Source organism: Bubalus bubalis, chromosome 1 (assembly GCF_019923935.1).
Source record: "Bubalus bubalis isolate 160015118507 breed Murrah chromosome 1, NDDB_SH_1, whole genome shotgun sequence".
Classification (NCBI taxonomy): domain Eukaryota; kingdom Metazoa; phylum Chordata; class Mammalia; order Artiodactyla; family Bovidae; genus Bubalus; species Bubalus bubalis.
Window position 1 is genome coordinate 172,287,913 of NC_059157.1, and position 14,486 is coordinate 172,302,398.

Genomic DNA, 14,486 nt, shown 5'->3' on the forward strand with positions numbered 1-14,486 from the left:
TAACAGCTGAATCTCTACAATAAACCCTTTGCTTTCAAACATTCACAATTCCCATGCCGGTTAATAAAGTTTTTGAACTACAGATGTTGATCTGTGATCAAACTTTCTCTCACAAGAGCAACTCTTATGTAATGTTTGAAATGTTCTACATTTTTTCTTCAGAGTTAAGATTAAGTTTTTGAACAGGAAAATATTCCAGACAATTCAGTTCTTTTATCTCAGTACCAGAGGGCAAGTCATAAAACAAAAATAATTGTACTTGTATTTCTGCAACAATAAATTAATGGCCAAATCAGTGTTAATGACTTTGGGCTTATCCATTCAAAACTTAAAATATGCTTAAAAGAACCATTTATTTGCATAGACAGTGCATGAAAGGGGTTGAGCAATGTGTTCACTACAGTATCTGTCTTCTTACCAGGCTTGATGAGAGGCATCATTTCTTAATACATTCACAGGAACCTTGATTTCACCGAGGAAAACATCTTGGACCAGGTTTCCATTGTTCCACAAGTCGATCCTGAAAATTTTAAAATTGGCTTGATTTTTTTTGCAAACAATGTGTAAGAGAACAAACATGACCAAATAGCTTCAAACTACTATGATTTGTATTACAGCATTAATTTAAGGTTCTGAGTACTTTTGCCATAAGCACCTTTGCCACAGACATCTTTCCCTCAAGCATTTTTGCCACAAACATTTTCACCACATAACTAACTGGTTATAAGGCAATTCTGTCATAAAAAGATAAAGTAAATAAGTAAAAGAGAGACATTAAAAAAGACACAAACATAAAAAATAAAATTAAAAAGACTTCATTGCAAAATACAAAATTTTAATACATTCAAAATATGTATAAATTCATGGCAATAATTCACAAATAACTGATTTTATTTTGTGGGCTGTACCTAAACTCTTGTCTTCTAAGTCTTTCATTCACAGTATTTTACACATTGTTTTTGTTTTGGCTTATTGACTGGTCTCCTCATTTGGCATTACACTGTTTTGCTAAAATTTCTTCCTTTGTTAAGAGAGGTGTCCATTTCCAAACACTACTTGCTTCTGAGCTTTGTACTGCGTTGGGAAAGCCATCCACACTATTGTTCATTCTTGGCACAGTGTCCCATGTCTACTGACAGATGTTTCCAAGTTCTATGGGAAATGTGGGTTCAACCCTATGCCTCTGAGGCCCTCAGACTCTCCTCCAATGTGGTGTGTTTCAAAATAAGAAACCAACTCCTGGGGCAAATCATTGTCACCTGTCTGATCAATAAAGCTATCAATTACATAGATAACTAGAAGAAACACTAATGCAGTTCAACCAGTTGAAACCAAACTGTCAACCAGTTATTTTATTTTTCACAGAGAAGTTGACTTATAGCCAATTAGTTATGTGGTGAAAATGTCTGTGGCAAAGATGTTTACAGTAAAGGTGCTTATGGCAAAGATGCTTATGGTGAAAGTACCAGACAAGTAATTTCACATGCTTAAAAATAAGAGATGTTAGCCATACACCTCACTAGCTAAACTAAGACAGCAGAATACTACAGAAAACTATACTAGTTTTACTTAAAAGCACAGAATTTAACTATTTTAAATAATTTAAAAGAAAGTACTTAAGTTTCTTAGTTCCAAAATCTAGGTTTTATTTTAACCTGTAGAAATAAGGACTACAGAATTACATTTTTGAATTTGAGAAAAGAAACCAACACAAGACTATAGTTTCTTTCTCAAAACCAGTTAATATGTAAAGATAGGTGATTTTTTAAAAATACATTACCTGATCATTCCAAACATGTGATTAATACACCCTTCAGATGAACACACTGTTAACACCACACCTATACATGCATTTACAAAACTTTCACCTCCCAAACAGCATAGATATTTAAGACCTAGGAAATAGCACAAACTTCAAACACATGCACCTGATGGGTTATCTTACAAGACTTCTTACCTCACTGAAATTTCTGTTAGACAGCAGATATGTTAAGAAGAATAAAAAAATTATTTCTAAATTGGCTAGTATATAATTACTTTTCTATATATTCTTTGCATCCATTATGTTATGATTTAAAATTTTAAGGAGCAATTAAATTTGGGAAAAACTAAAAATATAAATAGGTAAAAATAAAATGGGTGAAAATAAGGTCATTTTTAAAATAAATACACCTTGACTACTTCTGCAAAGAAATGAGATTTTGAGAAGATAATTTGGATTTAAATTAGAAGATAATTTAAATTTAATGCACATTTCTCTAAGTTTCATTGATGAACTTGCTAAAGAGAATTCTGTTAAGCTTGAGTCATCGTTTTCAGTTAAATTTAGGATTTTTCTTTTGGCACAGAAAACAGCAACTCTAAAATCCAATTCACATACCTAATTTCCAGCTTTTCAATGTCCTCCTCTTCTACCTGGAACTGGGACTTTCTGGTGTAACTACTGGATCTCGTCACCTATAAACAAAAAATTTTAGTAAAAAAGTTTTTAATATGTTTTTCCTACACAAACTTTAAAAAACCATCCCTAAAGTGTTTGTGTTTCTTATAAACAGAAGAAAATGCATATGTAATATCTGACCTCAAATCTAAATACACAAACAGCTATGGAAGTAGCAGAGAAAGGTAAAGATAAGGTGGTAAATAAAACATCAAAATCAACTTTACCTCCATACCTTTCCTTATCGACTCAATATGTAGGAACACTGGGTTCTCTGGCTCATATGTATCTGTTGGTGACTCAGAGTAAAAGTGTTCTATTTCAGTGAAACTGCATAAGCTAGGAACTGTTTGAAGACTTTCCCACATTTCTCAAGATAACAATGCCACCCTCACACTTCCTTCTCACATTTTTACTGAAAATATCAAGGCCATTGGCAGGAACTTCCTCAACTACTGTTCACCTGAACGCGTCCATTCCCATAGAGGCCTGTTTACTGGATGACTTTTCTCACCCTTTTCTGAATCAGAGGGTGAGATGATCCTCCTCTTTTCTGAGACAGCTCCACCCCCACATGGTATGCAGTAAACACGCAGTCAGTATTCGATCTATTTTAATTGCAGCTTTCTTGACCAGACTGTTCACCTCATTCAAGTCTAAGAAAAATTCTCCCTTTAAATTATGGTCTTCCTATCTCTTTCCTTTCACAGACAAGTATCTCAAAACTGCTACCCATCCTTACAGCCTCCACTTCCTCACCACCCACTCACTACAGTAACTCCTTATAATCTGGTTTCCTCATAGATCATCCTCCTAAAACCCCTCTCTTAATCATCAAGTCTGATGATGAAATTCTGAGTTCTCACCTTCCGTGACCCCTTTATCTGAATGAGTGACCATACAAACATCCTCCATTTTCCCAGAGATATTCTTTTCTCTGAGTTTACCCAGCACGATCCTGGCTACCTTCTGCTCTCCTTGCTTCTACCTCTGCCATTACTTCTTCCTCAGAACATACAAACATGGGTTTTCTCCAGGGTTTTATATTTTATTTTGCTTTAAGCTACATAGGGCTGTATGGTTAACAAAGTGCTTTCATATTCATTATCTTCTGTGTTCATCAGAACACTGCTCTGAGGCAGGCAGGGCTAGATTTATTATCCTCATCTTGAAAATGAGGAAGCTAAAGTACAGAAATTAAGAAACACATTCAAAGTCAAATATTTAACATGTGGCAGAACTTAGCTGGTTCACTTCTCTCCTTTCTTGCATACCTCTACGCCCTTGGCTTGCTTTCTTGACTCCCTGTAAACAATTCTTGAATCTTTATCTACAGTCATCACCCATCTTAGTCATGAAGTTCTTATGGGAGGATTTTACATGTCAGAGCTCAAGCTCATTATGCCCCACACTGAACCACTTGTTTTCCTTCTTAACTTTTCCAGATTTGAAATCATGAGGACAACATCTGACTCCTCCTTTTATCTTTTCTTCTGTAACCAATTTGTTATCTTGCCATTTGTAGTTTCTCATCTTTCTCTTCCGCCCTGTTTCCATATTACTCTCTTGAGTCAGACTCTTCCCCTGCTTTTGCTTTTTCCTTTTTTAAAAAAAACACCTAGACTACAATAGTCTCTTGATCTCTGTTCTCTCTCGCAGCCATCTGGCCAACAGATCATGGTTAATTCTTCTCAAAATACTTCATTACTCTTGTTACCTCTGGGCTCAACAATATTCAATGTCCAATACTCCAACCTGCTCTCAAGGTCTTTCATTAGTTGGTCCTACTTTATCTTTCTAAGCTAAACTCCCTTTATTCCCTTTCAGTCAAATCACTACTTGCTACTCTTTGGACATAACTTTCTATGTCTTTATTCAAAATATTCCATCTCTAATACTCTTTCCCCTGGCTTAACTCAGTGGCAGCAGAGCTCCCCAGCATCTACTACTGCATTTTACTACTGCATGTCTGCATGCGTGTGCATACTTTGGGTCTCTTACTCTAGCTAGAGGACAGAGACTGAACTTTTATCTTTATAATCAACTCAACAAAAGGGCCCTTCGAATGAATGTTTTGAGGCTTGATATGCATGCTTGCATATACCAAACAGGTCAGGTCTTGATTTTCAAAGGACCATCTGCTTGTTGCTACATGTTGCCCCTTCTTGGATTTTCTTCAGGCTAGATGTAATAGCCATTTTTAAATACGGAACAACTGAATTAAGTAAGTCCTTAGCTGGAAAATGGAAAAATCTCACACTGGTACATTTTCTTTTGTTTTTCTTTTTTCCTTGCCTCCACCCCCACAATTCTTCCTACTTCAATTCTGGCCTTTCTTCAACTGTGTTCCTTTATTAAAGCACAGTAATCAGGCATGGCTAGATGTGCCCTCATTCTCTTCACTTCGAAATATCAAAAAAACAAAAAAACCCATGTAAAAAAAAGGAAAAGCACAAAATATAACTTAAAAAAAAACAAAAACAAAACTTTCCTACAGGTTAATTTCAACTGCAACATATCCTATGGGCAGAACACAATCTTTTAGAATAGAGCTTAATTATTTTTGTTTTTTCCTGTAGTTTTCTAATATGAAAAAGGATTTATTTAACAATGCTCCATAGTAAGGAACTTCAAAGCCCTGTACTTTGGGCAACTTCAAGGCAGCTGAAGTTCTCTATGAAAATAAGCATGTGTCCTAAGAGTGATTTAGCTAAAAAGAAGTTAATAACAAGGCCTTAATCATATTGTACTTTATAATCTCAAAGCATTTTCCCATTTGAACCTCATAGAAGCTCTATGACTTAGGTTGGGATGCTATTGTTCTCTCTGACAAAATTATCCTTTCATAAGAAATTTGAGTCTCTCATGTAGTGATCTGTCCAAACTCAACTGGGACTAGAACCCAGATCTAACAAGTGGATGTTGCACTTATTTCACTAATGGCTTTCAAGCAGTATTCTGCCAAAGAGTCCTGGGGGGCTGGATAAGGTGGGGTTCTGTGTGAAGGGGGGTGTGATACCAAGGCTGACTGAAGAATGGGTGTGGTCCTAGACCTCCCCCTCCTCAAATTAATCAGAGCTCTGCCTTCGTTTTATGCACTGGGCCTCCACTGTGTCATACCATGAACCCACAGTTTTCAGGAAAAAAGTGCTTAGTTGTATTAACATTTAAATAAAACAAAAAGTTACCTCAAAATAAAAGATTTCATTAAACTGCGGATTGCTTGTTTTCTTCTTTACTTTTGTCTTCTTTTGGTCATTCCTGTTCCAATGTGGTAGAGTTTTACCTTGTAGAACTTAACAGTACACAATTATAAAACATGCTATTTCCAACCAGGGAGCCAGGCCTCTTTCTGTTTAACTGTTAGGATGATTCAGGGAAGGCAGTAGCTTTAAACATTACTTGAGGGAAAAAACTGATGTGTCTCTAAAAACTCAAATCAAAGAAGACACAAATTTTGTATATGTGATATATGCCAAGATTTTATTATTCCATGGCTATATTAGATTGACTGTCAAGTTTCCTTCAAGGGTTTTTAAATAACACATTCTATTACATAAGCAACTCAAATAAATGGCAGAAGGAAGACAATGAGATTCAAATACCTTATTCTATGTTGAAAAATACCCCAGGAACACATTTAACTCAGTTTACCTCTTGGACTTTGGCTACAATGTGGCTTTTTTTAAAAAAAAACTTTTTACTTTGAAATAATTAGAGATGCAGAGGAGGTTGCAAAGAAATGTACAGGGAAGTCCCATGGAGACTTTCACCAGCTCCCCAACAGTAACATCCTCCACAACCACAGCACAGTATCAAAACCAATAGTGACTTTTTAAAACAAACTTGGATGCTAAACAGTTTCTATCTGTACATTACTAAGCATTTACACTAAGGAATCTGTTGGGTACTGATTATAAACAAGAACAAAAACCAAGAACAATTCCACTAAACACTTGAAACATGGAGAACTAAATCCCTTTGACAGCATGAATGTTATACGACTGAGTATCTGCTTTTAAATTTAAAACCATCTATACTAATAATAGGATACTATTGCTTGAGACCCAGTAAGTACCAGGCATGGTGCTTTACATACCATAGGGACAAATACATTTTTCAAAGTGACTTACTGGTTATTTTCTTAAAAATAAGATACATAGTGATTTGGGGGCTGGGAAGAAGCAGTACATGTGTGTATGTATGTGTATGTATATATATATGTTTCTGTGTGGCACTATTATGCTCTTTGTTTCTTAATTCTAAGCCTTAAAGTTGTAGACAAATTTCAACTAGTTAGGCTCTGAAAGAAACCATAATGAAATTATAAAATAGAAAATACTAAAAATTGCTATAGATGTTCTATAAATTATTGTTAAGTAATTTAAATCAATGATACAGTGTGCTTCACCATGTTCTGGAATTCTCTCTGAACAGCACAGATGGCACAAGCAGAAAAGGTATTTTTAGTCCTGAGTTGCTTTCTAGATAAAAATATTGAAACTTCCTTTCTATTTTGAGCTAACATTTCTTAAAACAGGATTCTACCTGCAATAAAATCTAAGACATTTGAAAATAAGAAGGCTGATGATGAAAGAAGGTCAAGTTCATATTTTAAAGTACATTTTAAATACTGTAAAAGAGGTTGCTCCCCATAGCCTAAGAGTCTGGCAGATTTGAAATGGCACTTGTTTTCCTTCATAAAAGAAGAGTTGGCTATTTGCAAGTGTATAACAGAACTGAAGATTTTTCTTTCAAAAAGCATTCATTAGTCTATTTCATAAATAGATATTTAATATGTTCTCTTAGAAACTTAATTTGTAATTTTTAAACTTAAAAATCTAATACTAATTCAATAAACATTACCTGGAAGGGCCCACTAGAGAAACTGTTGCATAAGGGTCACAGCTTTGTCCATTTATTAGAGGCAACCCATGGCACGCCTTGACACTAAGGAAGAATTAGGGAAAATTAACATTATTATACTCAAGTTAAAGAACATAAAACATTATCTTTAAATACAAGTTAATAAAGTCAAAGGGTTAAAATTGATTTTCACATGTCAAAAGTTGTATGCTGCGATTCATGGGCTCACAAAGAGTCAGACACGACTGAGCGACTGAACTGAACTGAAAGTTGTATGCCTATATATATATCACTTATCCCAAACATATGTATGCATGCACTTATTTTTTTTAGATCTTTTTGGATAGTATAATTGCTTTACAATGTTGTGTTAGTTTCTGCTGTGCAACAACATGAATCGGCTATATGTATATATATATTCCCTCCCCCGTGAACCTACCACCCCTCCAACCCCCACCCCTCTAGGTTATCACAAAGCACTGAGCTGAGCTCCCTGAACTCATTTTCTTATGCTATACTTCCAAAATAGGACTAGACCACCACAATTAGTACTGAGACTACCAAGTAATATTTAGCACACAAAGCATATCCAACAAGGTACATGCTGTGGTTTGCTAATACATTAAAACGACTGTGGCTTCTAAAAAGGAAAAGAAAAGGGTGTGAACCTTAAAGGAGAAACTACAAACCAAGTCAAATCTGTAGCATCATATCCTCTGCTAAAGCATGAATGAGAAACAAGGAAACAACTGTGGTTTCCACTTAAAATCTGATTCATAAATAAAGAGCAAGCCACATACAGTCCTGCAGCCTTTTATTCTGACTCTCAGTAACAGCTCCTGCATCATTCTGCAGAAAATGATTTAGACCATAAAAACCAAGATCATCTCATCTACTTCATGGATAATGGTCACTGGTATTTACAAAGAACACTGAATCTGACTTAATGACCTGCTCCTCAAATTTTCTCTTTATTGAGGTTCACAAATTCAGTTGACCATCTAAGGGTGTACATTTCCCAATGCCTACAATAAATTCATGACTGTTGGTGAAAAGCATTCTTGGCTGAAAGATATGAGCTACTGAACAACATTCTAATTTCTCTCTACAACCCACAGATCATTTATGTGGGTGAAGTGCAAATGGTATGCTGCCGAGTAAAGAAAGAAATGATAATATGACTCATTTCTATTAAATTGGGTATCAAAAATCAAATTTAAAAAATTTCTGAAACTAACTGATGAAAAGTACAGGTCAAGACAACAATTCTGGTTATTAATGTCAGGCTTGGGTATAGTCAAATTTTCCCACTGTACATACTGTTTAAAATGTATACTTCTTAGGCTCAATCTCAAAATGATACCTGATTTTTATACAGTTTTTGCAGTTTACTATTTATTTTCACAGAATGCACCTAATTCTCACAACTGCCTTTGAGAAAGGTATAATCATGTCATTTTAAAGAAGAAAGGAAGGCTAAAAAATTTATGTGAGAAAATAACAAAATAATGCTAAAGAGGTAAAACAACTTGTAAGAAGTGGGACTCAACTTCTACTTTCTTAACTCCATCTCTAAAGTTCAAAGTCCTCCTACATTCCCACTGTGCCAGAATATACTGTATTTGCTTGGCCACAAAGTTTGTTCGGGGTTTCCCGTAACATACTAAGGAAAAACCCGAATGAACTTTGGGGCAACGCATACTTTCTTCATAATACCAAATTTATCTGATGTAAACACTAATTATGAGAAATCTTAATTATAAAAAGTCACTATAATTTTATGAAGTATGAAAACAATGAGAAAAATGCTTTTCAGTATACAAACCAAAAAAACACCCGTAACCCAAAAATATGAGTCTATAAAAATCATCAGAAGTACTCTTAAATGATTTTAAAATATAAGTATAAAAATTAGGTTTTCTGACAAACAAGTAGTAGTATTAAATACAGATTATTTTATTTGCTACATATATTATGAAATATTTTCCTATTTAACTACACTTCTAATTGGTAAATCAAACAACTTCACATCGTAAACCATGAATGAGTTAAAATTAATGTTAAAATAACCTTACTACACCAAATTATCTTGTATTTTATTTATATATGACATATAAAGCATTAGATAATGACACATTTTCTAGAAATTACAAAGGAAAATAAATTTAGTCCAAACTTGTTTATAATACAGAATGATTTGATTCTTTGCCTAGGATTTTTAAACCAGAAGACAAATATTAACTTCCACATATATTAAGAAGAGGTGGCAAGAATACACATAAGAACTATACAAAAAAGATCTTCACAACCCAGATAATCATGATGGTGTGATCACCAACCTGGAGCCAGACATTCTGGAATGCGAAGTCAAGTCAATGGGCGTTAGGAAGCATGACTATGACTACGAACAAAGCTAGTGCAGGTGATGGAATTCCAGTTGAGCTATTTCAGATCCTAAAAGATGATGCTGTGAAAGTGCTGCACTCAATATGTCAGCAAATTTGGAAAACTCAGCAGTGGCCACAGGACTGCAAAAGGTCCATTTTCATTCCAACCCCAAAGAAAGACAATGCCAGCCAATGTTCAAACTACCACACAACTGCACTTATCTCACATGCTAGTAAAGTAATGCTCAAAATTCTTCAAGCCAGGCTTCAACAGTACGTGAACCATGAACTTCCTGAAGTTCAAGCTGGATTTAGAAAAGGCAGAGGAACTAGAGATCAAATTGCCAACATCCTTTGGATCATCGAAAAAGCAAGAGTTTCGGAAAAACATCAACTTCTGCTCTGCTTTATTGACTACGAAAAAGCCTTTGACTGTGTGGACCACAACAAATTCTGGAAAATTCTTCAAGTGATGGGAATACAAGACCACCTGAACTGCCTCCTGAAAAATCTGTACACAGATCAAGAAGCATCAGTTAGAACTGGACATGGAACAACAGACTGGTTCCAAAATGGGAAAGGAGTCTGTGAAGGCTGTATATTGTCACTCTGCTTATTTAACTTATATGCAGAGTACCTCATGCAAACTGATGGGCTGGATGAGGTACAAGCTGGAATCAAGATTGCCGAGAGAAATATCAATAACCTCAGATATGCAGATGACACCACCCTTATGGCAGAAAGCAAAGAAGAACTAAAGCGCCTCTTAATGAAAGTGAAAGAAGAAAGTGAAAAAGCTGGCTTAAAACTCAACATTCAGAAAACTAAGATCATGGCACCCAGTCCCATCACTTCATGGCAAACAGATGGGGAAACTATGGAAACAGTGACAGACTTTATTTTTGGGGGCTCCAAAATCACTGCAGATGATGACTACAGCCATGAAATTAAAAGACACCTGCTCCTTGGAACAAAAGCTATGACCAACTTAGCATATTAAAAAGCAGAGACATTACTTTGCCGACAAAGGTCTGTCTAGTCAAAGGTATGGTTTTTCTAGTAGTCATGTATGAATGTGCGAGTTGGACTATAAAGAAAGCTGAGCACCAAAGATTTGATGCTTTTGAACTGTGGTGTTGGAGAAGACTCTTGAGAGTCACTTGGACTGCAAGGAGATTCAACCAGTCCATCCTAAAGGAAATCAGTCCTGAATATTCATTGGAAGGACTGATGCTAAAGATGAAACTCCAATACTCTGGCCACCTGATGCAAAGAACTGACTCATTGGAAAAGACCCTAATGCTGGGAAAGATTGAAGGCAGGGGGAGAACAGGACGACAGAGGATGAGATGGTTGGATGGCATCACCGACTCAAAGGGTATGAGTTTGAGTAGGCTCCGGGAGTTGGTGATGGACAGGGAGGCCTGGCGTGCTGCAGTCCATGGGGTCGCAGAGTCAGACACGACTGAGTGACTGAACTGAAATGAAGTGACAAACAAGAGTATGTAGTAGTACAGGGAGTTAACATTTATCCTCCAACTTCAATACCTTAAAAAAAAAAAGCGTAATTACCAGAAGTTCAGGACAGTAATCTCAAGGGGATAATAAACAAGGTGAGCCCTCTAACTGTCTCAGCCTACTGCTAGATGGTCTCCTTGAGAAAGAGAGAGGCTGTCAGTTGGGGAAGGCCAAGGTGACTAGAGTACCCAGGACAGGGTACTGGAGGAAACAGCTGCACAGAGTGAAAGAAACCAGAGAGCTACAAAATTACCCACACCACTTGCCCATCCCCAGTCTTCAGCTGAGTACTGATAAGCATATACATGTGAGGAAACTGTATGTGCTAATAAGCACATACATGTGAGGCGTTGGGGGGGAGTTAGAAAAGAACAGAGGGGACAATTCCTGAAGCCTACAAATGACTATCAAGAGATCCCATGGGCATGGTAAAAAGCTGGTAATTTATGGGTGCTGCCCTCAGTAGTGGGAAAATATTAGCCACAGGCTAAAAGGCCATTCTGGTTCCAGCTAATAAAGCTTAAATGTAAACCATAAATGAATCAAACTGTTTCCAAATAATTTAAGTCTTCAAGTATATTCATAAGCATACAAAAGTATCCAGCAACTTCACAATGTCTAGCATCCAAAAGAAAATAACTAGAAACACAAAGAAGTCAAGAAAATACAACCCAGGATGGAAAAAAGCCAAATCAACAGTAACAGATCCAGAAATAACACAGATGATGGAATTAGTAGATGAGGACATGGAAAAAGTTATTATAACTATATTTCATATGTTTGGTAGAAACACAGAAGACATTAAAATCTGAATGTCTACATGTTCTGATATGAAAAATACTGAGTGGGATTAATAGAAGGTTAGAAATGGCAGAAGAAAAGATTAGTAAACATGAAGGTAGAGTAAAAGACACATTATACAGATATGTAAATGGTCTAAACATGTCAACTAAAGCATAAATTTCCAGATGGGACAAAAAAATTATACTCTGTCTTTAAGAAATTCTTTTAAATATAAGATAAAAATAAAAGTAAAAAACAGAAAAATATATGCCATGCTAATACTAACTAAAGGAAAGCTGAATCAATGAGTAATGACAATCCAAATACCCATTAGCAAGGGTCTAGCTGAATAAATTATGGTAAATCTATACAATGGAATTCTACATAGTTGTCTAAAGAATGGAGTAAATATCTATTCTCTGATTACACTGATTATGGAGAGATCTTCAGTATATATTCTTAAGTGAAGAAAGAAGTTACAGAACTCTATACTTTGTATAAGAATGGAATGGGAAACATTAATGTATTTTTATTTATATCAATATATGTGCATAAATTTATTTGCTTGTATTTGTAAAAATACTGTAAAGACTAAAATTTGGGAATGGGGACTTATTCAGATATATCTGACAGTTTTGAGTTTGCAAACATAGAAAACTTTTACATTTCAAAAGTGAAAATAAACTTAAAGAGAGAACTAGAATTAGTTCAAACGACTAGAGCACAGTATTTGATTCTAATCCATAGTGATATACAGTCTTAGAACAAATAGAACAGTTAAGACCTCTAAAACTTCATTCAGTAACTTAATCATCAGTGGTAATACTGGTATTATTATTTTGAATCTACTGTCTCTATTTTATTAGATAATGTAAATAAATAATCATATTGTTAAGTATATAATGTTAAGGATTAAGATTTTCAATGTAAGAGGAAAGAAATACAAGTATAAAATCAAAGTTGGACTAAAAATCTTCTAGTATTAAATTTAAATTACAAACATGAAAAAAGGAAGAAAGCAAGTGAAACAACCAGCCAGGGAGCCAGAGTGGGCATATTAATATCAAACTAGATTTCACAATGAAGAATATTACCAATATTAGAATAAAGAGGGATATTCTATAATAACGAGTTCAATTTATCAAGCAGACATAAAAATACAATATAAAACAAAACAAACACACTCCAGACCCAGATAGCTTCATTGGTGAATTCCTACACTAATCATGTAAAAAATGAATTACATGAGTTCTATAAAAACCTGGAAAACTGAAGAGGAGAGACTATTTCCCAATTCATCCAAAGTGACCATTAACATCCTGATTACAAAACCAAAGACATTATAAGAAAACTACAAACTAATATCTTTCATGAATAGAGATGCAAAAATCCTTAACAAAATTTCAGCAAATCAAAGCCAGAAATATGTAACAATATTAATGCAACATGACCAAGTGGATGTGGTTTAAACATTCAAAAATCAGTCAACAAAATTCATCATTTTAACAGATAAAAACAAAAAATAAGTGTTAAGATCATCTGAATATCCATCTCTAGTAAAAATTCTCAGTAAACTAGGAACAAAGGGGGAACTTTCTCAACCTGATGACGGATAGCTAACATTGTACTTGGTGGTTAAAAAATTGAAAAATTACCCCCTAAGATAAGTAATAAGACAAGAATGTTTGTTCTCACAACTTCTATTCAACATTGTACTGGAGTTTCTGGCCAGTACAATAAAGGAAGAAACAGACTGAAAAGGAAGAAGTAAAGCCATCTATTCATACATGACATAACTGTCTGTGTACAACATTGAATGAAATCTATTTTAAAAAGCTAGTAGAATTAATAAGTGAATGTAAAAAGGTTGCAGGATATAAAACAATTTTTAAAATTTTCATATACTAGCAACAACCATATATTCAATTTGTCTCAATTTTCTCTCCTGAGGTTCTTTACCTCAGTCCATTTCTCTAAAAATTACTGCCTGGACCTCAAGTCACTTTGCACCTATCTAATTTTTCTATTTTCACTCCCAATTTCTTGACCTCCTATTCACTCCTTCCCTTACTGAAATCCAGTTTTTTCTGTTTTTCATTCCATGGAAACTCTCCTCATTAAGGTCCCCGGAGTGTCAAATGCTATCCATATTTTTCAGGGGTTTTCTCACTGGATTTCTTGGCAGCATGCAATATTCCTGATCACTCTCTCCTTGAAACTCTCTTCTCTCTTGGTTCCCTAGACCCTAACTTCCTTTGTAACACCTATCTGTATGCTTCAGGTTTTTCACACATGTTTTTGTAATTCTAACTTCTGGAAAAAACTGAGTGTTAGTTGCTCAGTCGTGTCTGACTCTTTGCAACCCCATGAACTGCAGCCTGCCACGCTCCTCTATGAGATTTCCCAGGCAAGAATACTGCAGTGAGTTGCCATTCCTTTCTCAAGATGATGGAGATCATCTCGACCCAGGGAATGAACCCAGGTCTCCTGCA

General features: G+C 35.2%; 1 protein-coding gene across 5 annotated transcripts in view; it reads right to left on the reverse strand.

The window, feature by feature from the left end:
- RASA2 (RAS p21 protein activator 2) overlaps positions 1–14,486 on the reverse strand; it is a 126,287-nt gene that overhangs the window by 47,225 nt on the left and 64,576 nt on the right. For all 5 annotated transcript variants that reach the window (XM_044946468.2, XM_025290769.3, XM_025290766.3 and 2 more), the window contains exons 6-9: positions 7,307–7,390; positions 5,629–5,701; positions 2,381–2,457; positions 419–520 (exon numbers count right to left, since the gene is read on the reverse strand). In XM_044946468.2, the coding sequence (XP_044802403.1) occupies positions 419–520; positions 2,381–2,457; positions 5,629–5,701; positions 7,307–7,390 (336 nt within the window). The remainder of the gene's footprint in view (positions 1–418; positions 521–2,380; positions 2,458–5,628; positions 5,702–7,306; positions 7,391–14,486) is intronic.